Source organism: Delphinapterus leucas, chromosome 7, assembly GCF_059928025.1.
Source record: "Delphinapterus leucas isolate spDelLeu-1000000601 "Yukka" chromosome 7, BTC_Dleu_Yukka2, whole genome shotgun sequence".
Classification (NCBI taxonomy): Eukaryota; Metazoa; Chordata; class Mammalia; order Artiodactyla; family Monodontidae; genus Delphinapterus; species Delphinapterus leucas.
In genome coordinates, this window is record NC_143135.1 from 79107370 (window position 1) to 79129130 (window position 21761).

The window sequence follows — 21761 nt, forward strand, 5'->3', positions numbered from 1 at the left end:
ATACAATGGAATATTACTCAGCCACAAAAAGAATAGAAATTGAGTTATTTGTAGTGAGGTGGATGGACCTAGAGTCTGTCATACAGAGTGAAGTAAGTCGTAAAGAGAAAAACAATACCATATGCTAACACATATATATGGAATCTAAAAAAAAAAAATGGTTCTGATGAACCTAGGGTCAGGACAGGAATAAAGAAGCAGAAGTTGATAGTGGCCTTGAGGACACGGGGAGGGGGAAGGGTAAGCTAGGACGAAGTGAGAGACTGGCATGGACATATATACACTACCAAATGTAAAATAGATAGCTAGTGGAAGCAGCCACATAGCACAGGGAGATCAACTTGGTGCTTTGTGACCACCTAGGGGTGTGGGATAGGGAGGGTTGGAGGGAGACGCAAGTGGGATGGGATATGGGGATATGTATGTATATATATACATACATATATGTATATATATATACATACATATATGTATATATATATACATATATGTATGTATATATATATACATATAGCTGATTCACTTTGTTTTACGGCAGAAACTAACACAACATTGTAAAGCAATTATACTCTAGTAAAGATGTTAAAATATTAAAAAAAAGTCTATGCACTTTCTGTTAGAAATATCATAACCTTGTGCACAAAACAGTGGTTTTCTAATTGTAGTGAGTGAGGATAGTTACCTTGTACACGGGGAGGGGATGTGTAAGAGAATTTTCTTTCAGTTACCTTCCAGAGGGTGTGGTAGGAAAAAGCACAGAACTTTGAATCAAGTGACGTAGGTCTGAATCACAGCTGAGCAATCCTGAATGTTATCAACTGTAAAAAGAAAATAATAATGCTTGCCCATTTGTTTATGATAAATTTGAACTGACAGGTACTTTATAAATCGAATGATTACATACTATAATTATTACTTCCTGACCTTTAAGACTGTCCCTGTGACCAGGTACTACGTAACGATACAAGATAAGTAGTGGTTCACAGACATGAAACCCATTTTCTGGATTCATAGTTAGTATTTTCTTGAAATAAAAAGTTAAACTTGTCGTTAGAATATTAACCAAAATTCTGTACATGCATAAATATTTGAGGTACTTTCATTGATTGATACTCTAGGCAGCTTGATTGTAAATGTAGAATTATTAGATGTATACAGAAGCAATATAGAACCAAAACAGCATTCTGATTTTTGTATAAGGCAGATTTGGATTCAAAACTCGATTTTGCAGCATTTTAGACCTATAACCTTAGGCACGCTAACCTCCCTGATATTTCATTTTCTCACATATAAAGTGAAAATAATAATATTAAGATATGCCATGACTTTTTGGGGGATGATTAATTCCTCAAATGCAATATGCATCATGCCATCACATAATAGCTGCTCAATGAGTATTAATTCCTCTAGAGTGAAAAGACACCCCAAATCACTTACCTTAACCCCCTTACATTGGAGATGAGGAAATAGCACTCCTAAATTTTCATTTGTTTTCTTTCATTGGAAGCAAAACTATCAGAGCTATTGGAACTATGAGTCCTGACAAGAATGTATCAATATGCTAAATATTGATAGTAAATAATTATCTATAATGTAAATTAAATACAATTCTTGAGGAAATTCTTATTGTGCCATGAGGTAAAGCAAGTCAATGGGAATTTAATTTTCAGTTAAATGCACAACATTAACCAACACAGTGAGTTGCCTCCTTTATTAATTTTGGAACCTTGCCCAAGAAGCAGCCGTGTTACAAGGTGCTCTATCATCATCACCACCTTCATTGTCACAAGCTAATCGTTACTGTCAAGGTGGAAAATTTCTTAGTTGCATAAACCATGGCCAGGAAGCCAGGTATCATACATACTCACATTTAGTTTTACCTTAGGAAAGTGACACACATTTCCTCTTAATCATGCTGAGGAGCTTTTATTGATAAAGATACTTATATTAAGAATCAGCTGTTATTCTGTGGTCTGACACTTACCAGGACCATACCCCAGGGTGGAATTTTCCCCAAAAGCAGCTTATTTTTTACTGACCAACAAGGATTGAATGGCTTAAATAGATCTTCAAGTACCTCTCTTTTGGTAAATCTTTGGAAGGCCAGGGTTTTTATCCCCCTATATTACTTGCCTCTCTCTGAAGCACTTTTAATCTACTTCAAATATGCTTACGAAATTTCCTTTGTGTGTAGTATGTAATGCTTGTTAGCTGAGTAAGTTGTTTAATTTATTGTTTATAGCCTAACTACTTCCAAAATAGATTTATTGCTGAATTATTCATTGACTGAATTAATTAATATGCTTTGGGGAGCATTTTCTCAGTTGTTACACTTATTAAATAACCTTTAATGTTTTTTTGAAATTTAATGTTCTTAATTATATAATTAGCAAGTTGAATACTTAATATTCTTCTCTTTACAACTTAACTCATAAAAAAAATATTTTCTTCTTTTTAACCCCCAAATATGGTGTGTTCTCTCATATCGTCACCCTTTCACATGATGTTCCCTTCCTCTCCACACTTGGCCTGATAGACTCCTGCTGGCTCTTCACATCCAGAAGGAAGCACTGCTTTTCAAGAGCAAGTCTGCTGGGAGAATGGAATGTTTGTTTTCATTAGGAACCATCTGATTGAAGAGATTGATAAACTGAATTAAAAGGAAGTTTATTTTAAGGACTCAGAGGGATCACATAGACTCTGATAACGAGAAGTGGTTTGAAGGGATGGGTTGGGCAGGTAGTTACACCCCTCCAACCCCTCCACCAGCTTTTCTCAACAGTCTCCATTCCCATTTCTCACCACTCAACCCTACCATTCCTGTTAGCACTCGGTAAGGGTACTGGAAAGGGTACGGTTCAGCCAGATGCGTGATTAATTTCCGGACACATTTTCATTATCTGAATATGAATACAGACTGTAAGAGCTTCTGCCAACAGTTATTTAGTTGTTTTCTTATTTTAAGGAAGGAAACCTGGACTGTAATATATCCTTTTCCTTGTAGACTTTAGATGAGAAGAAGTAACCAACAACTTCAGACAACTTTACTTTTCACCCTAAAAGACCCTAAACTTTGATCTCAGGGAAGCCCTGGCTTGAGTTTCAGGAGACAGTTTAACACAGATAGCAGCTGAACCAGCTGCTTTTTCTCCTTTGCTCATGGACTGACTGCTGGCTGCACCTTGACATGGCATTTTCCTCTGCCCTGCTGGGACCCCCACAGCAAATTCCACATGTTCTCTGAAGGCCTGTGGCTTGCCAAGCCACTCCCAACTTATGTCTAAGACAGGAATCATTTTGTTGGGAGGATAATTACAGTGGATTTATAATAAGGAACTTGGAGAATCTCATGGAATCCAATCTCAGGACAGCCTTCCTGAAAAATGGAACAATTACAGGCTCTGTCTCTGTCTCTCCCTCTCAGTCTCTCATGTTCTCAGCCTTAGCCTGAATGTTCACTGTTTTTTTCTCTTTCTGTAGACCAGCTTTGCTTCAAGGATAATGATCCTCCATAACGTCATTCCATGAAGGCCTTTGACACACCATGGTCCTGATTCTGATTCCAATACTAGGAAACCTTAGAGATTCTGTCTACAACACGATCTGACCACGTGTTCTGGGTCTGTTGTTTCTAATTCTGAGAGAGAGCACTAGATAGGCTCTATTTTATTCTTGTGCCCCTCTGTAATCCAATTAGATTTTTGCACAACTGTGGGACTGCATGGTTGCTTAGTCCAACCACATCTACTGGCAATCTGAGACATCCAGTAAATATCTGTTTAAGGAACGAATAAATCAATACATGAATAAGATGGAGATAAGTCAAACCACAGCAGCACCCATTTCCTTGCTTAAAGGTTAAGTCTGTTTTTGCTTCTTAGATAGGCCATCTGGTGCTTTCTTGGCCCCTAGTCCAGGAGTAACGAAAGCTCTCCTGCAGGTTCTCTGGACTCAACCCTGGGACTCTGGATGAAAATTCTCTCTAGACACCTCTCTCCTCCTTGTTGGCTATCCACTTCCTATGCGACCAATCTAAATTACTTTCCTCATGTGATTCTGTATTTCTTCATCTTAATCCTTTCCCTTCTTCACTCACTTCTCCCTGATTTCCTCCCTTGACCTGCTGAAACACTCCTCCACCCAACATCTGTTCATCATGGGATATCTAGAAGGGTTTACAGATTCCTTCCATACTACCAGCATATCACATCCTCCTCTCTCTGTCAGACACACTTATATAAATATAATAATCCATATCCTGGACTCTCACAAATAGCAAAAAAAGGCAATCTATAATTGTAGATTATGATACACCTGGTACCCTACTTCATTTCATTAATGACTGCGATGCTTCAAGTCAGCACTAAAGAAGAGTGATCGAATATATATTTATTGTGCATGTGTTCTTTAACTCAGTATCTTAGTACCCCAGGGTTTGGTTTTTGGGCCACTTCTCTTCTATATTCTTACTCTGTTGTTAAGCTCATCCAGTTTCAAGACTTTAAAACCATCTATGTGCTGATGACTCTCAAATTTACATTTCCAATCCAGATCTTTTCCTTAAACTCCAGACTTATATACCCAGCATCACTATATGGATGTAAGATAGACACCTCAATACACAACAAGCCCAAAACTGAAGTTCTGATCTCCCCACCAAAGCCTGCTCCACCCTCAGCCCTCACGTCTCAAGTCATGGAAACTCAGCAACTTCATCCTTCTACTTGCTCCATCCAAAAGACTTGAAATCATTCTAAATTCTGCTATTTTTTTCACACTTCACAGCCTCACACTTTTGCATCATTAAATACTGCTGGTTTTATTTTCATATAAATTCAGAATAACTTCTCTCTCCTTCCACAACTACCACACTGTCTGGAGCCACCATCCTCTCTTGCCTGGAATACTGCAATTTTCTCCTAACAGGTCTCTGGGCTTCTACCTAGGCTCCCCTACAGTCTAATCTAAGAGAGCATCCAGAGACTCTTCTGACCCATTTCCTCCAATGGCTCCTCCATTTCACTCAAGGTACAAACCAGTGTTTTACATTGGCCCATATAACCCCACATGATTTGCTCCTACATCAACCTGTACCTCTCTGACTTTATCTTCTAGTATTCTCACCCTCCTCCCACTTACTTCACTGCTGTAAGTAGTCCTCTTGCTGTTCTTTGAATATGCTGAGCACAGGTCACCTCAGACTTCTTCACGCTAGCTGTTCTCTCTGTCTGGAGTGCTCTTCCCCCCAATTCACCTGGCCAGCTCTCTTGCCTCCTTCACCTTTGTTCAGATATCACGTTCTTAGTGAGGCTCACTTTAGTATTTATACTGCAACCCATCACCACCCCCAGCCCTCTTCACTTGAAATCCCCTTACCTCACTCTACTTTTTTTTTTCTTTTTTCCATAGCAGGAATCTCCTTCTAACATACAATGTAGTGTCTTTATAATCTATAATTCTAGTTTCTTGTCTGTCTTTCTTGTGAATGTAAGTTCTAAGAAGGCAAACATCTTTGTCCATTTTGTTCACTGATTTTTTGAAATTTACCCAAGCTTTTAGCAGTGTGCTTAGCATATAGTGAGTCCTTAGTAAATATTGACCAAAGGGTGAATGAATAAAGAAACAAATGAATGTCTCCTACCCTGTTTGTCCTTTATATTTATTTTCATATTGGTGGTATCATCCCAAATTGTGAGCTCCAAAAGGTAGGAAGCACTTCTGTCCTTTCTTTACAGAATTTTAACCTAGATTTCTGCCAACTGTAGTCTTGTGGTGTGACTCTCCTTGCAAGTTTTAACTTGCTCACGAGGATGTAATCTGAATCTGATTAATCACAAGACTGACATGGACTAAGAACATTGAGAAAGAGACTCTTTCACCTTCCACAGAGTCAAATGGTAACACATTAAGATTTTATGGGAAAAGAAATTCAAAACAAGTTAACGTACAGAAAAATTTAAAGATTAAATTGTCATTTTCAGGTGTAGAATGTGTCAGGGATATTGATTTGGTGTTCTTTAACAGATCTGTAAAATATTTTCGTGGCTTTAAAATATATTTGTGGTCACGTGTTGTCCCAAGAGTGTAGAAGCCCTCCACAATGTTCTTTTATGAATCACCCATGCCCTTTCCTCTGGTAACAGATTTTGTAGTGATTTTTTAAATAGATTAATCCCAATTGACAAATCATGAAATATTCTTGAATTATGAAATGGCTACTTTATTTATTAATAACAAAACCATATTCCTATACACTTAGATGCACATGAAATATTGTATTACATGACTTAGCATTCCTTATTTAAATGGAAAAGTAATATAAAGCAGCACTTATAGGAACTACTCAATTTATGAACCTTTGACTTTCAAATGTCTGTATCATACAGCCATTCCTAGGTCACTCCAACCACGCTTTTTGACTCAACCTGCTACAAAGAGCCAATCCTTTACTCTATCTCTTTTCCAACTCTTGATTTATTACCTCTGTCAGTCTTTTCTTTGCTGTATCCCTTTTGCCTTTCATCACATTTATAGATCAACTCATGTCATGTAGGGATGCAGCAGAGTGGATCAAACATAAGCTTGGTGTCAGACAAGATGAATTAGATCTCTGGTTCGGCCACTTATTATCTACATGACCTTGAGGATATGGCTTACCCTCTCTGAGCGGCAATCCTTATATTTGTAAAATTGGTTTAATAATCTCTACCTCACAAATAAGAATTAAGTGAGATGGTGTATGTAAAGTATTTGTTTCTGCGTTAAAATCGGACTAGTAATATATGTCAGACATTTGGTTGAACTCGTTAATGTCTGAGGGCAGCTTTTTTTGCAGGCTAATCAATACAGTTTTACTTATTATAATTAATGTTCAATTTATTAAAGACAAATCTTAAGTTTTCTTAAGACTTTAAATTTACCTTTCTAATCTTGTTTATTAATCTAGTAAAAGTATATAAAAATAAGTACAATCACTTTCAATAGCTCTTAAATTAATATTTAATTGATTCATTTGGTTAAAATATTGAATTATCCTTAAACATTTAATACAATTTGTATTCATAATATTTTCAACACTTCAAATTACAACTATGATTTTAATATAACTAATTCTTTCAAATAATCCAAATCTATTGTGTAGACTTAAAATCAAACAAGCAAGTTATTTCTAAGCATTTAAGTAACTCATTAATATAATAAATCAAAGAATTGAATGCCTTAAATAAAATTATCATACACTTTTCAAACACTTTAAAAACAGAGAAAACATATGCAAAACAGTAAGATGACTATCAAAGCATAACACTATATAAATAAAAGTCTCCATAAATACCCTCCTTCTAGAAGTGACTAGTTTGCTCCCCGACCAAAGAGAAGATAATTGCTATTTCAAGTCTACTACAGCTACTAAAATTAAACATACTGATTACCACCAGTGACTGTAAATCAATGACAGGGACATTTACACTGCAAGCTAAATACTTTCTTATAATTAAGCCCTGCCAACTTTTTCAGTTTTACAGAAAGTTACTTTCACACGTTACTCCTGAAGGATTTAAGTAGATTCAGTACGGTTTTCCCATTATTTCTCTTCACAACGCGATCACAGCAAGTCTCCACATTGCTTGGTTTCTGGTGATGAGCTTCTCAAATGCTTCTGAGATAGTAACCTGTCTGTTCCCCGACTGGTGTAACTTCTGGTGTAACTGTAACTCCTTTATTTTTTACTTTCTCATCTGTGTTAAGTCTACCTTTCTGTTGGTTTATTGCCAAGTTCCAGCCCAATTCCCAGCTTCTGCTTTCCTTTCCCCTCCCACCAACCTATTGTCCCCAGATCACTTCCTATAAATGCAGAAACATACTCCAAATTTCCAAGGCAAAAGGAATTGAGCCAGTTCTTGAACATCATTCTGGGATTCAGCATCACATCACTGTTAAGGCTGGACTCGTCCTTACATGAACCACAAATATGGTCTCTGGTTCTTGGCCACTGGTTGGAGTCAAGAAACACGAGTGAATGGCTTGTCAGCACACAAATGCACTCGAGTCTTTTGGGAACAAGATTGCCTAGGGAAATTTACAGAGGAGAGTAGTAGAAGGTGTGAGGTTCCCCGTTGTCCATTATAATTTTGCACTGCACAGGGGAATTTAGAAAACCCAGATGTCAGATGTGAAAAGAAGAACCCTGGCCCTTCGGGATTTTCAATTTCAGGGTTGAGAAAGAATTAGCTCCTTTCCTTTGTGGTCACACAGTATGATATAGCAGAATATCTAGTTCAGAACAGGGTCAAAACTAAATAAGATTAAGGTCAACCAGACTGATTTATTCTCTTATCCTAGACTAAATACGACCATGATCTTTGAAACCAGGATGATATGAAATGAGATCCTGACTATGCTACTTACTATATGACCATGGTAAAGTTACTGAATCACTCTAAACTTATACTTCTGCACTATCAAGGCAAAGCACCAACTCAATAGTCATTATGAGGATGAAATGAACAGTACCCATCAAGTGCCTGTTGTCGAACCCAGGTTCGAGTACCCACGAACAATGAGGCCAAACAAACTGAAATATCGGAGTTTGGAGCAGAGAAGAGTTTATTAGTCGAGGAGGCACCAATCCAGAAGATGGGAGACCTAGACTCCTCTCAAATCCATCTTGTTGTCTAGCCAAGGTGTAAGATTTTTAAAGGCAAAAGGGGAGGGGTGGAAGGCTTTGTGATCCCAGCTTCCTGATAAGATCTCAGCTGCAAACTTTTAGGCACTGCCTTGTGACTTCGTTTGTTGCTGGTGATCGTGATTATTCTTTATGTTCCTGCAAAACAAGCTCATAAGTCATGATCTGGTGATCCTTTAACTTTCCTCTAGGAGAGAGCAAAAGCAATTGTTGAGACATTTTATCATTTATTTAGGGCCCACATGATGGTTCAGTTTCAGTTCTCAATTGATCCTCTGGGTCATCAATGTTGAAGTTCCCTTGAGGCCAGCTGGTTGAAGCCACAGGACATCTCAACAGTTTGGGGGTCATAAATCAAGGCATTGGTTTAAGGTAACAATCACAGAAAAGTTTATGGTGGTCTTGCTTTTCCCTTGTTTCTGGTTCCCTCACTTCGCTGATTAGTAACTGCTTGAATCTGCTCTTTGGAACCCAGAGAAGGTCTAGGAGACTAAAGTCTGTTTCTACAAATAAGAAATAGGGGACACTGAAAAGCTTTTTTACCCGGGAGGGCCCCACAAGGTACTGCTTGGTTTCACCTCTACTGCAGTGCCTAACCAAAAAACAGGTATTCAGTAAATAAAAAGTTGTTTAGTTTCTTTTCCCAGTGAAATGAAGACATGCATAAGAACTATGAATTAGGTCTGGCAATACAAAAAAAATATGCTTTGCTTCCTTCCCAGCCCAACTTCTCCTAAGAGTTATCTGACCTATTATTTCCACTTTCTTACCTCCCAAATTCTCTCTGTGGTAGATGGATAGAGATTGCTGCTTCAGTATGTTTTCCTCCACCCCACAATGTAACAGCAACACAGCTGGGGTAAAAATTACCTGTCCTTGTTGCCACAGTGATTGTTCTAGGTGTTGACCACATGATTGAGATGATCCCAACAAGGGGGAGGCTCAGAAGTATGGGTTGATTGTTAGGGGTGGTGCTTTTTATAGGTGTGATGCCTGGAACTACCATAGGTCTTATGCTGCCATGAGCAAAGCCAGCCTGAGGGTAAAACTGACACAGAAGACATAGTCAAGACAAGAGTAAACTGGAGGAGCCAGAACCATGATCACACTGAAACTAAAACCTTCCTGACTGCTGTACTTTTAAGTATGTGAATCAATAAACTCCTTTATTTTCATTACTTAAAAAAAACTCTTTCCGGGGCTTCCCTCGTGGCGCAGTGGTTGAGAGTCCGCCTGCCGATGCAGGGGACACAGGTTCGTGCCCTGGTCCGGGAAGATCCCACATGCCGCGGAGCGGTTAGGCCCGTGAGCCATGGCCGTTGAGCCTGCGCGTGCGGAGCCTGTGCTCCGCAATGGGAGAGGCCACAACAGTCAGAGGCCCACGTACCGAAAAAACAAAAAAAACAAACAAAAAAAACTCTTTCCAGCTTTATGGAGATATAATTGACAAATAAAATTATACATATTTAAGGTGTACAACATGATGTTTTGCTATACTTATACATTATGAAATGATTACCATAATCAAACTAATTAACACATCCACCGCCTCACATAATTTTTTTTTTTTTAGGTGTTGAGAACACAAGATCTACCCTCAGCATATTTCAGGTATACAGTACAGTATTACTAACTCTGGTCACTGTCCTTTACGTGAGATCTCCAGAACTCACTTCCCTACACAACTGAAAATTTGTAAGCTTTGACCAAAACCTCCCTATTTCCTCTAGCCACCTAGCCCCTGACTATCACCATTCTACTCTTTGATTTTATGACTTTGTGGTTTGTTTTTTTTTAAGTTCATGTATCAGTGAAATTATGCAGTTTTAACCTTTCTGTGTCTGGCTTATTGCACTTAGCATAATGGCCTCAAGGTTCATCCATGTTGTTGCAAATGGTAGGATTTTCCTTTTTTTTTTTTTTCACTAGGGCTTAATAATGATCCATTTGTATACATGCCCCATTTCTTTATCCATTCATCCATCAACAGACACTTACGTTGTTTCCATGTCCTGGTTATTGTAATGTTGTAGTGAAGATGGGAATGCAGCTATCTCTTCAAGAATCTGATTTCATTCCTCTGGATATACACCCAGAAGTTGTATTGTTGGATCATATGGTAGTTCTATTTTTAACTTTCTGAGGAATTGCTGTACTGTTCTCCATAGTGGCTGCACCAATTTACACTCCTACCAACAGTGCACCAGGATTCCCTTTTATCCACATCCTCACCAACACTTATCTTTTGTCTTTTTGATAAACTCTTTTATTTTTAAGCCAGTTGGAACTTTTTGCTACCTGTAGCCAAAAGTATCCTGGCATCAATATTTCAATTCACTTCAATCAGAATTCAACTCCACCACTCCACCAATACTGCTGTTGTAAATAGCATCCAATGGCCCACACACTGGAGAATCCAAACGAGTTTCCCTGCTCCTCCATCTCTGCTCAGACTTTGAAGTTTAAACTTCGACAGATATGCAAGTGTGTTCAAGGATATTTATTGTATCATTGGGAATAACAATAAAATATTTTAAGTAACCTACTGAATACTGAAAATAATACTGATACACACAATTTTTTTTGACTTACTTTTCATTATTTTTATTTCAAGTATATTATATATTTTTCAAGTATATGTTTTAAATATTATTAAATTATTTTAATATATTTTTATTTTAAAAATATTTAATTTATTATTTTAATTTTTAAATTTTATTTCTTTGATGTATACATTTATTTAATCACTAATTTAGAGACCAATAGGAGACTGAATAAATAAATTATATATTTATTTCATAGAATGGAGCCAGTGAAAGAGTGAAGCAAATTCCACATGTATTAATGTGGAATTGTTGCCAAACTATAGTAAGTGAAAATAGCAAAGAGCAGAGCAGTGTAAATTTACATGCTACCATTTTAACTTAAAAAGATAATATAATATTACTGTTTGTATATGTATAAAATAGCTCTGAAAGGATTCCTAGAAATCTACTTGGCTGCTCTGAGGAAAGGAATTAAATAGTGATGAAATGGGTGTGAGGAAAATTAACTTTTTATACAAAATGTTTTTTACTTTTTGAATTTGTGCCGTGGCTACATAGTACCTATCAAAAAAAAATAAACCAAATAATTTAGTTAATTTTTAAAATAAAGAAATGTTCAATCCCCTGCAAAATATTGTTATTTATTAGGGTTCCATCTTAAAATCTCTCATATGGTGTGTCTTATACTCATGGTTTTAAGAACAATCTAAATGCCGAAAAATCCCATATGTTTATATCTTCTCTCTCTTTTAAAAATATTGAGATATAATTGACATATAGCATTGTATTATTTTTGGGTGTACAGCATAATGATTTGCTATATGTATACATTGCAAAATAATTACCACAATAAGTTTAATTAACATCCATCACCAAACATAATTACTATATCTTCTCTTTTGAGTTCTAGACTAACTTACCTCATGGTCTTACTTGGAAATCTCTCAGACATTTCAAAAACTGGCAAAACTGAGCAATTCATCCTAACTCTTGCCCTTTCCTCACAAACCTGCTTCTCTTCAGGTCTTCCCCCATCAACCCTTATGCTCAAGGAAGCTATCTGGGAATTATTCTGGCAACTTTTCCTCTCTTAAACTCCGTATCTAAGCCATCATAGAGTTCTGTTGTCAATCATTTTATATATATATATATATATATATATATATATATATATATATATATATAATGTATTCCTGTCTCTGACTCTCCACTGTGACCACTTTAGTCCAAACCATCATCTTCTCACCTAGTTTTCACGTCTTCCTTCAAAACCTTCTCCAATGCCATTCCCCCAAAACATCTTCTAAAACCACCCAGATCAAAGTAGATCCTCCTATTATTCTATCAAAGAAGCCTAATTTTTTCCCTTTATAACTCTTACTAAAATTACACTTACATGTTCATGTTTGTCACTATTTGCATATATTCTTTCTTGCTGGATTATAACCTCAGTGAGGCAGGGACTGTGTCCATTTTCTCAGGCTCCTATGCCCACAACCTAGCAGAATGCCTGACACATGGAATATGATTAAAAGATTATTCTCAAATGAATTAATAATTTACAGCATGAATGAGCTCTTACTGTGTAGCAGATACCATGTTACATTTATTACTTAGGAGTGACAAACCAATTTTAGGATATGCAGTTGTCCATGGGCTTGTGGGCATGGACAGATGCAAAATGAGTACAGGAGGATATTTTCGTGTGTGAACAGGGGGAATATGAGCACATTTGTTTGCTAGGGCAGGGAAAGGGACTCCATTGATAGAATATATAAGTAAAAGCAAAAGATGAACAACAGGTTTATTTCCCCACCTGAATAATGAAGTGTGTGAACTAGGTGATTTGCTATAATTATAGGATTCTGCTTCACAACTTTTTTCAGAGCCTGCCCTATAAGGTGACAACTTCCCTAGATCTTTCTCCTTAGGTATGTCAGGAACACATATGATGCCTGGTTGGTGGAAATAGCATCTCTTTTGTAGGGTACCTGGGGAGGGCAAGTGGCAGATTGTTTCCAGTTCTGGATGAGCCCATTGTGAGGCTCCAGCTGTGGATATCCTAATCCTGCCACCTCTACTGTTTCCTGCTCAGTCCACAATGCGCCCAAGATTGTGAGGACAACTAGTCCTTGAAACAAACAGAACAATAAAATAAAATAACTGACAACTCCTCTTTATTAAATAATAAGAAAATATTCTATATGAAGTCACTTGTCTGTTGCCCAAGTGCTTCTTCCTTCCCCGTGGGAGGCTACCCCATGTGAGCAAAGTGCAAACACACAGCCCATTTGAATGCCCTGTAATTTGTGAAGCTAATGGGCAAGACACACCAGCTCACACTCTCATTCTCAGTCACTGCACACACAGGAGAAAATGAACCATTTCAATTCACAGAGACTTAGGTGAAGAGTTATCAGCTTCATTTAGAATTCCCATGTTATGCCTTCTAAGCATCTCTCCTAACAATTCAACCAGCTGTTACTCTTCAAAACATGTGTCACTTTCTTTGCATTTGGGTCAAACTCCAACTGCGAAGATCCACTGAAGAAATAGTAAAACCCTGCAAATACAGACAGGGGAAATAGTGAGATATTTTTTCCAATAAATAAATTTGGCAAAGTACAAAACTCATAATAATAGATACCTAAAAGCAGAAAGTGTTTATAGAATTATACTACTTGGCAGGGACTATGTTAAACATTTTACATGATGTTTTTTCATTTATTTCTGCAACAATCCTAAGAGGCATGTATATCTAACTCCATTTTACAGATGAGGAAGTTGAGGTTCAGACAAATTTAGATGCTTGCCCAAGGTCACTCAACAAGGAAAGAATGGAGATGGCACTCAACTTCAGCTCTGTCTGACAGCAAAATCATGCTCTGAGTTATTAGGTTATTCTGCTTGCAGTCAGATAAAATTCTCTGCATCTTTGGAAACTGTGGTATCTTTAAGCTTTTCTTTCCCAATACTCCTCCTCCCCTTTCCTCATGAGGCAGCCTGAGGGGCATTTCTGGACTCAGAGAGGCACAGGGACTCTTTCAAAGCCTGATGATCCTTTATGACTCTGCCATCATGGTGCTTAGATTACCTTTCAATAAAGAACATCTATCCCTCCACCCATCTATCCCTGAGGAGGAAAAAAATCTTTTTTTAGACTTTGGGCTCATGGAAATTTAAATATTGGCAACTGACTGACTACTCAGGAAAGACAGAGAAAATCTCCCTGGGAATTAGTAGCAGCAGTGGGATAGAGAAAGTCAGCTGGTCAGTAGTAAACTTGGCCATACCACTTGAGGTAATTTTTATATAGCTTATTATATGAGGTAGTCATATAATTGATATGAAATTCATAAGTTGAAATTTAGGGTTGAGAGGAGGATCCTGGTTAAAGAAAACTGTTATGAAATATTATTTCAATTTTCCTCTTCCCTCTGATACTACAGACTGTTTCAAGTGCCCCACTGCCAACAAAATAAGTGTCCTCTTACCAAATGCTTCAAAAACAGCATCCACCTCTAGGTCAACCCCTGGGAAGTCTTCCACTCTTTGCTTGGGAAAGCCTGGCTCCATGGATTGTCTCTTCTCATCAAATCTGCACCGAGTAAAAGAAACAAAGCTCAGCATTGCGTGGAGGTCATGTTACCAAAATTCGTAAATCATGTTAGGTTTAATGTGGAATTCTAACAAACTTTCCAAGTACTGCAAATAAATGTCAGACATGTTTAGTGCTACAGAAATGTGTGACTTTAATGGTACTGCAAACTTAGCTTTTAAAATCTCTACCAGAAACAGAGGTAACATCCTGATCTAGCAGATGCTGTTTGTCACCATATTTCTTAGGTCTGGACAGAAAGAATCTTAATCATCCTTCTATCACAAAGATATGAACATAAAGTGAATTCAATCATTCATCTAAAATACAAACTTGAAGTTCTCTATCATACTTTGTACATATATGTTGTCCCTACCCTGCACATCTGGATTTCCTATGGCAGTCTCCTATGAAAAGGGATTGGGACAAGAAGCAAAGCACAGTAAGTGCATCTTTGATTGTTGGCTGGACCTTGGTTGGTCCACCCAGATCTCAGAGTCTGGGCAGATAGCTCAAGAATTAGCCCCTCTGAGAGCCTTATACAGCTAGACTGTTATTACCTGTCATCCTCTTAGGCAGAGGTAGTGAATGGGTTAGGCTAAGGGAAGCCCTTGAGAGTCACATAGTACAGTTGGGAAATCAAGACAAACACTAACAATGAGTGGACTATAAGACAAAGGGAAAGGAATGATTTCCCCTTGGCCTGGATTTGCAGGGCTTCTTTCAAAAAAGAAAAGCCCAGTTGGGTTTGGAATGCCGCAGGGAAAGCTTCATGGAAGTAGTGGGACTTGAGCCAGGACTTGGAGGATGGGCAGGGTTTGTGTAGGTGGAGGAGAAAGGAGCACATTCCAGGCGGATGGGGCTACAGCACAAAGGGAAGCTCCAGCTTATTGTACATGGGACTCAAAACAGGAGAGCTTAAGAAATGCCTGTTATCAGGCACTGCTATATTTGAAAGTAAGCACTTCCCCACAGTTGTCTAAAGCCCCACCACTCCTACTGTGAGGGACTCAGGTCTAAGAGTAAGGCGGGGGATTTCCTTAGAGAAAGAAAATAATTTCCCTAATTAGGATCATACAAAGTCATTCCAATCAAATTTTACCTCCAGTATTTGTCCTTTACAAAGAAGTATGTTTTCTTCCTTTCCTTATCAGAAAAGGCTGCATCTATTTTCCTTATTGTTGAAGGAAAACCCAGGGTATGGATGTTTCTTGGGTAACCTGCTTGCACCTCGTTTCCTCTGATGGCCCAGAACTGATTTCCTGTGTTTTTTTTTAAAAAAAAAATCACAATCACATTGAATCTATAACAGATATCTTTGGTTTTAGAAATACTTCTTAGCACCTTTGATTTTCATAGTAAAAAAGAAGCCAGGGGGCTACCCTGGTGGCGCAGTGGTTGAGAGTCCGCCTGCCAATGCAGGGGACACGGGTTCGTGCCCCGGTCCGGGAAGATCCCACATGCCGCGGAGCGGCTGGGCCCGTGAGCCATGGCCGCTGAGCCTGCGCGTCCGGAGCCTGTGTTTCGCAATGGGAGAGGCCGCAACAGTGAGAGGCCCGTGTACCGCAAAAAAAGAAAAAAAAAAAAAAAAAAAAAAAAAGGAAGCCAGAATTTTAGATTTAGTCACCAGCTCAAAATAGACATTAAACAAAAATTTGCAGCTTGAATGAATGAACACAGACCAAATGAGGGAATTTACAACTCTGGGCAATTTCCCAGTTAAAGTCTTAATCAATTTTCCAGTGAGAGGCTTTATTTCAGCAAGTTAAAGAAATTATTATATAACAATTACCTTTAAAAATGAAAACGCTGTCTTTGCTAATAACTTCATATGCAGCATCTATGCCTGAAGGAAGAGATGGCCAAAACGAAGAGATCAAATGAAATTCAGGTACAAATGTCCTGAAGGATTTGCGCCAAAAATGTCTGAAAAACATGTAAAAAGAAATGAAAATTGAAAGAAGTCTTTCACCTTTCAGCATATTTTCTTCATTGTCCTGTCTCACCCATCTTCCCCCATTCCCACATCCTCTAGGCTCAATGACAGACAGAAATCAGGCGTGTCGTCACTGGGGAAAAATCTTTCCTTTTTTTCCCAGAAGATTGCACTGGACCTGTTGCCATAGGATTCCAGAGTAATGTCTTCTGTGAAAGGAAAGTTATCTTACAATGCAAATTAATCAGCTGACTGTAACCTTTAAATACCTACAATTCATGCAAAACAGTATATATATTATACCATCATTTATACTTTCAAAAAGATAGGCAGATGTGTGTGTATGTATACATGCATGTAAGTATATTTTTATATATACACAGAACAATTCTGGAAGGATATTTAAGAGTTCATCACTATGGATGAAGATAGGGAGAAGTGAGGAACTAAGAGTCAATGATGTGGTGATGACTTTCTTTTAACTTTCTTTCCACTTGTGCAGTTTTATCATGTGCATATTTATCCAGCAGTGAGTAAATTAATTGATTAAATGTAATGGTATCCTGGTATCATTTTTAAAGGAAGTAAAGATAAAATTCTGATTCTAAAGTTCTAATTGTGACTTTTGAAAAGCAACTGTAACTTATAACACTTGGGAATGACAATTACAGGGTTAAAATCAAATCATCCTAAGTCTTTGAAAATGAACTTGACAATTTTAGGAAAATATGGAACGTGAAGCATCAGAAAGATTCCAAGTTCAGAGCAAAATTTTTTGTTTTAAATATTTAAAAATCCTTATCAAGTTTCTGTTTGTTTTCCTCTCTAAGCATTGTATAGATACATAAAAAGAATAGATAGGAAAATATAGTTTTCTGGTCTGACCTGTCTTTAAAGAACAGAGTTTCTCCCCTCAGAGTGCTGACTGCATCAAAGGACAAAGCAGGATCACATGTGGCTGGTGTGCCAGGTTCTGGAGGCACAGATTCTGTGGGCACCACAGGGTCATCTCGAGAAGCTGTGGGAGGTCCTAAAGGGGAACAGATATGAGGATGCAAACATTAGAAGAAATGTGAGTCTTCTGTCAATTTATATCCTTTCCAAACATTCTCAAAGTGCTTTGAGTTAAATTACAAATGCTTTATGCAGCATTTTGAAGCTTTCCTGAAGACCATCATTGCAAAGTTACAATACCTAATTTTTCCAGCATCACTCACCATACAGGGACTGAATGCCATTCACATCATCTTGAGAAAGGTGGAACCGAGCCAGGTCTGTGAATTTGTTGTAGACTGGATACATCAAAGCTTCACTGTTGGTCGAGTGTTGGAGACCCAGGGAATGGCCAAGTTCATGGGCAGCAACGAGGAATAAATTGATCCCTATTTAAGAAATCATAAGTAATAGTTACTCATTCCTTAAATACATGTACATTACACAGATCAGCTGTGTATTATATTTGTTTACTTCCTGGAAGCACACAGTGCTTCACCCCCTCTTTTTTTTGTTTTGGTTAATTGATCAATTGACTGAGTACACTTAATGGAAAGCCAAGTGTTTTTCAAGGCTCATTCTTGAAATCAGTCTCTGGGACAAAGTACCAGCCATATCCAATTACTCCCATCTCCAGCCTGATTCTGCTGATTCTTGACCCATTGGGAAATCCATAACACCCCATTTCTTCAGTATTCTTAGCTATTAAGAGTTCTCCAAGGTGAAACAAAAATCCACACTGAAATCATTCTGAGAGATGTATAACTAACCTGATGTATCCTTTGTCCATTTTTCATCATCATCAAAGTGAACATCTCCATCAATCCCTGACCCAGGTGCATAGGCGTGAGCCAAAACATTTCCAGGTCCATCAAAAGGGCTAAAGTCTCCATGTTCTAAGAGAGAAAAAAAAAATTATTGGCAAGATTAGTAATTAGGATCTCTCTGGGATCTTTTCTAATGAAACAACAACAGATAAAATTTTGCATGGGTTTTTTTTTTTTCTTGTTTCTGTTTTTTACCTCGAACTGCAAAAATGATCATTATGTCTGCCACTCCTTCATTGATCCTGGAGAATGTTAATGGAGTCACCTTCTCCCAGACTGTCAGAGCTTTCTCAATGGCAGAATCAATAGCATCTCTTGGCAAATCCAGTGTATAATTCACAATCCTGTATGAAAAAAAATTGAAGATACTATTTCTCCTGTGATAGTGATTTATAAATCTCAGTATTATGTCAAAATCTCTTTGGACCCATTACCTGTAAGTGAGGTGAGTTTTCCTCCACTTGGGCATGCCAGGAAAGGTGCTGAAGTGACCAACGTCAGGAATCCCACATCTGGGCTTGCGTATCACCTCCAGAGTGTCAGAGTCCAGCTTCCCCGTCACCTCCAACCCCAGGAACCTCTGCATTTCTTGTATTTTTTTAACAACAGGAGCACTGTCCTTTCTTCTAACAAACAGTTTCACATCCTTTTCAAGGTTGTAGTAGTTTTCGAGGTATCGCTAGCAGAAACGTAAGTATAGTTTTTAGGTCATTCTTATGATTTTTAGTGGTTTATGGTAAACTTGTACAGTTGCTCACTTAAAATATTCCTCTAGTTTATTGAAATCAAAGTAAGTGTCATATTTGTTTAATTCTTCAATTGCAGACTCCTACTCACTTTCGTTTTATCTTTGTAACAGAATATCTCTGCAGCTTATTTTACTACCAAAGCAATGAAAATTGCAATGAACTGGAAAACCAAGATAATTATCCGGGGAACTTAATGGAGAAAAACAAAACAAACTTCCTTGTGCCTAATTGTATATTTCAGCTACATTTATTCAATTTTCCACTTTATGCTTCTCACAAGGACCTGGCTTAAGAAAAAAAACTTAGACAAATCTCTATGTCTAAACATGACACCAGCAATAAAAATATCCATCTAACTTTATATTGGATTAAAATACCTACAGAAGTCCCAAAGCAAGATATATTTCATACACTCTCCACTTGTTAATCATGTGTCTTAAGCAGTGCTGCTAGTAAGGTGGCTTTGATCTTAGGAAATTACCTAATATCCCTGACTTTTGTTTCTCTGGCATAAAAAGAGGAGTCCAAATAGATGATACTGAGACCCTCACCACGTACAACACTCTATAACTGTCTGCCTTTGAACTTCCTATACATTAAGTTCAAACAATTCTGTGAGTTTTATAAATAGAAAGCAGAGAGGGTTTCCACTTGGCCCTGTCAGGGAGCGTGAGGGCTGGCTCCCTTAATTACCTGAACAAGGTTCATGCTGTCATCCTCGTCCTTTGCAGCTCTGTCCAATGGATAGGCTGAGCAAACTGCCACAGATAGCAACAGCAGAACTGGAAGATTCCTCATTTCCATTGACTCTTCACAGCTCTCTGTTGTCTTAATGCCTTGCTCTCTGTGTATCTTCTTCTAGATTAACGGTCTGGAGTCCGACTTTTATAGGGTGACAATGTTTGTTTAGATCACCCACACACAGCTTGACTCATGATTGCTTTCCTATGAATGGCAGCAGGCCCATTTCCAAAAATTCCAAATCCAAATAGGATGATACAACCTACTTTACTAATTTCTCTCAACCTTTCCAATTTTGCAAGTCCAAAGAGTGATTAATCTCCAGGAAATTCTTCCTGTCTTGGTAAGAAGAAAACTGGGGCATTTTTTTTATTCTGGAAAAAAAAAAGTGACTGGAATTTACTAGGTAGTTTATGTTTGTGGATTTGAGAAGTAGGCTGACATGGTAAAAAAGTCAGAATTCTGCAGAACTTTTAAATGTAATTTTATTTTAAGAAGAACATACTTAAAATCAAATGTAATAAGATATAAGTAAATGCAAATCTGTACATAAATAGCTACAGTCTATACTATTAAATTCTGTAAAAACAGAAGAAATACTATCTAGAATAAAATTGAAAGGGAAATTCACTTTTTGAGCCTTGATTTGAAATACCTACTGTTACATTCTGCTTGGACTTGTTAGTCCTTGAGGAGGAGATGCTCATGGGAAGGATGCTCATTCCTCAAGATTTTGAGGAAGAAGGACACATATCCATTTTCTTTTGGTTGGTCTTAATTCTGTACCCAATTTATTAATGGGTGATGGACCTGTAATAGCTACTCCACAAATACTCAAAGAATTGATATGAATTACTTTGTTCATTAGACTGAAATTCTCCTCTGTCTTATCTTCTACTCTTTTCTTATTCTCTTTCAATCTCTTTTCTTCCTCCCTAAATTCAAATTTGTAGATATTTTAAAGTTAAAACCAAGCCATCCTAAATTCTTGTCCCTTGCTTATCATTCTTCTCTTCTCTTCTCCTCCTTTTTTTCCTTTTTCTTTTCCTTCCCTTCCCTTTCCTACCTTTTCTTTCTTTTTCTTTGTCAACTGGAGTACTGCTCACATCACTTGTGTGAAATAAATGCTTGTAAGGAAGACCCTAAACCTTCCCAGAGGAAGAAACTTTGTTAAACACTTTACATACAATCCTCCTGCCACCTGCCACCCACCTATCTCCGCACCAACCTCACTTCCTATATCCTTAGAAAAATAAATTAAAAAAGAAATTCAAAAGGGATGCAAGTGGGAGGAAGAAAAACGTACACTTATTAAACATTTACTAAGTGCACAAACTTTTATTTATCACCACACTTTATGTTTTTCTTTGTTTGCTTGCCTATTTGTTTACTAAAGAGCAGAATATCCTGGGAGTGAGAATTAAATAAAATGATGAATAAAAATGTACATTTAATGAACATTTAATAAGTGTATGTTTTGATTTCTCCCACTTGCATCCCTTTTGCATTTTCCTTTTTTGCTTTAATTTTTGTGCATTTTTAAAGAAATATTGGAGATGTTTCACTCAATATTTATAGAAGATGTAATAGAATTCCTCAGTGGTTGTAACCTGTAGCTGCAGGTTTCCAGATGCCTAATGACCACTTGGCAGGGGGTTATATGGTACATTTAAGCATCCATTTTTAGG

At 37.6% G+C, this 21761-nt stretch overlaps 1 protein-coding gene across 1 annotated transcript; it reads right to left on the reverse strand.

The window, feature by feature from the left end:
- Positions 1–12799: 12799 nt before the first annotated feature.
- Positions 12800–20333, reverse strand: LOC111167570 (stromelysin-1-like). The gene is made up of 10 exons (XM_022560544.2): positions 20026–20333; positions 19018–19262; positions 18779–18927; positions 18527–18652; positions 17981–18145; positions 17649–17793; positions 16620–16753; positions 15930–16089; positions 14724–14827; positions 12800–13792 (listed from the first exon to the last, which is right to left on the reverse strand). Exons 1-10 carry the CDS (start codon positions 20134–20136, stop codon positions 13692–13694), a joined length of 1440 nt encoding a protein of 479 aa, XP_022416252.1. The 5' UTR covers positions 20137–20333; the 3' UTR covers positions 12800–13691.
- Positions 20334–21761: the final 1428 nt, after the last annotated feature.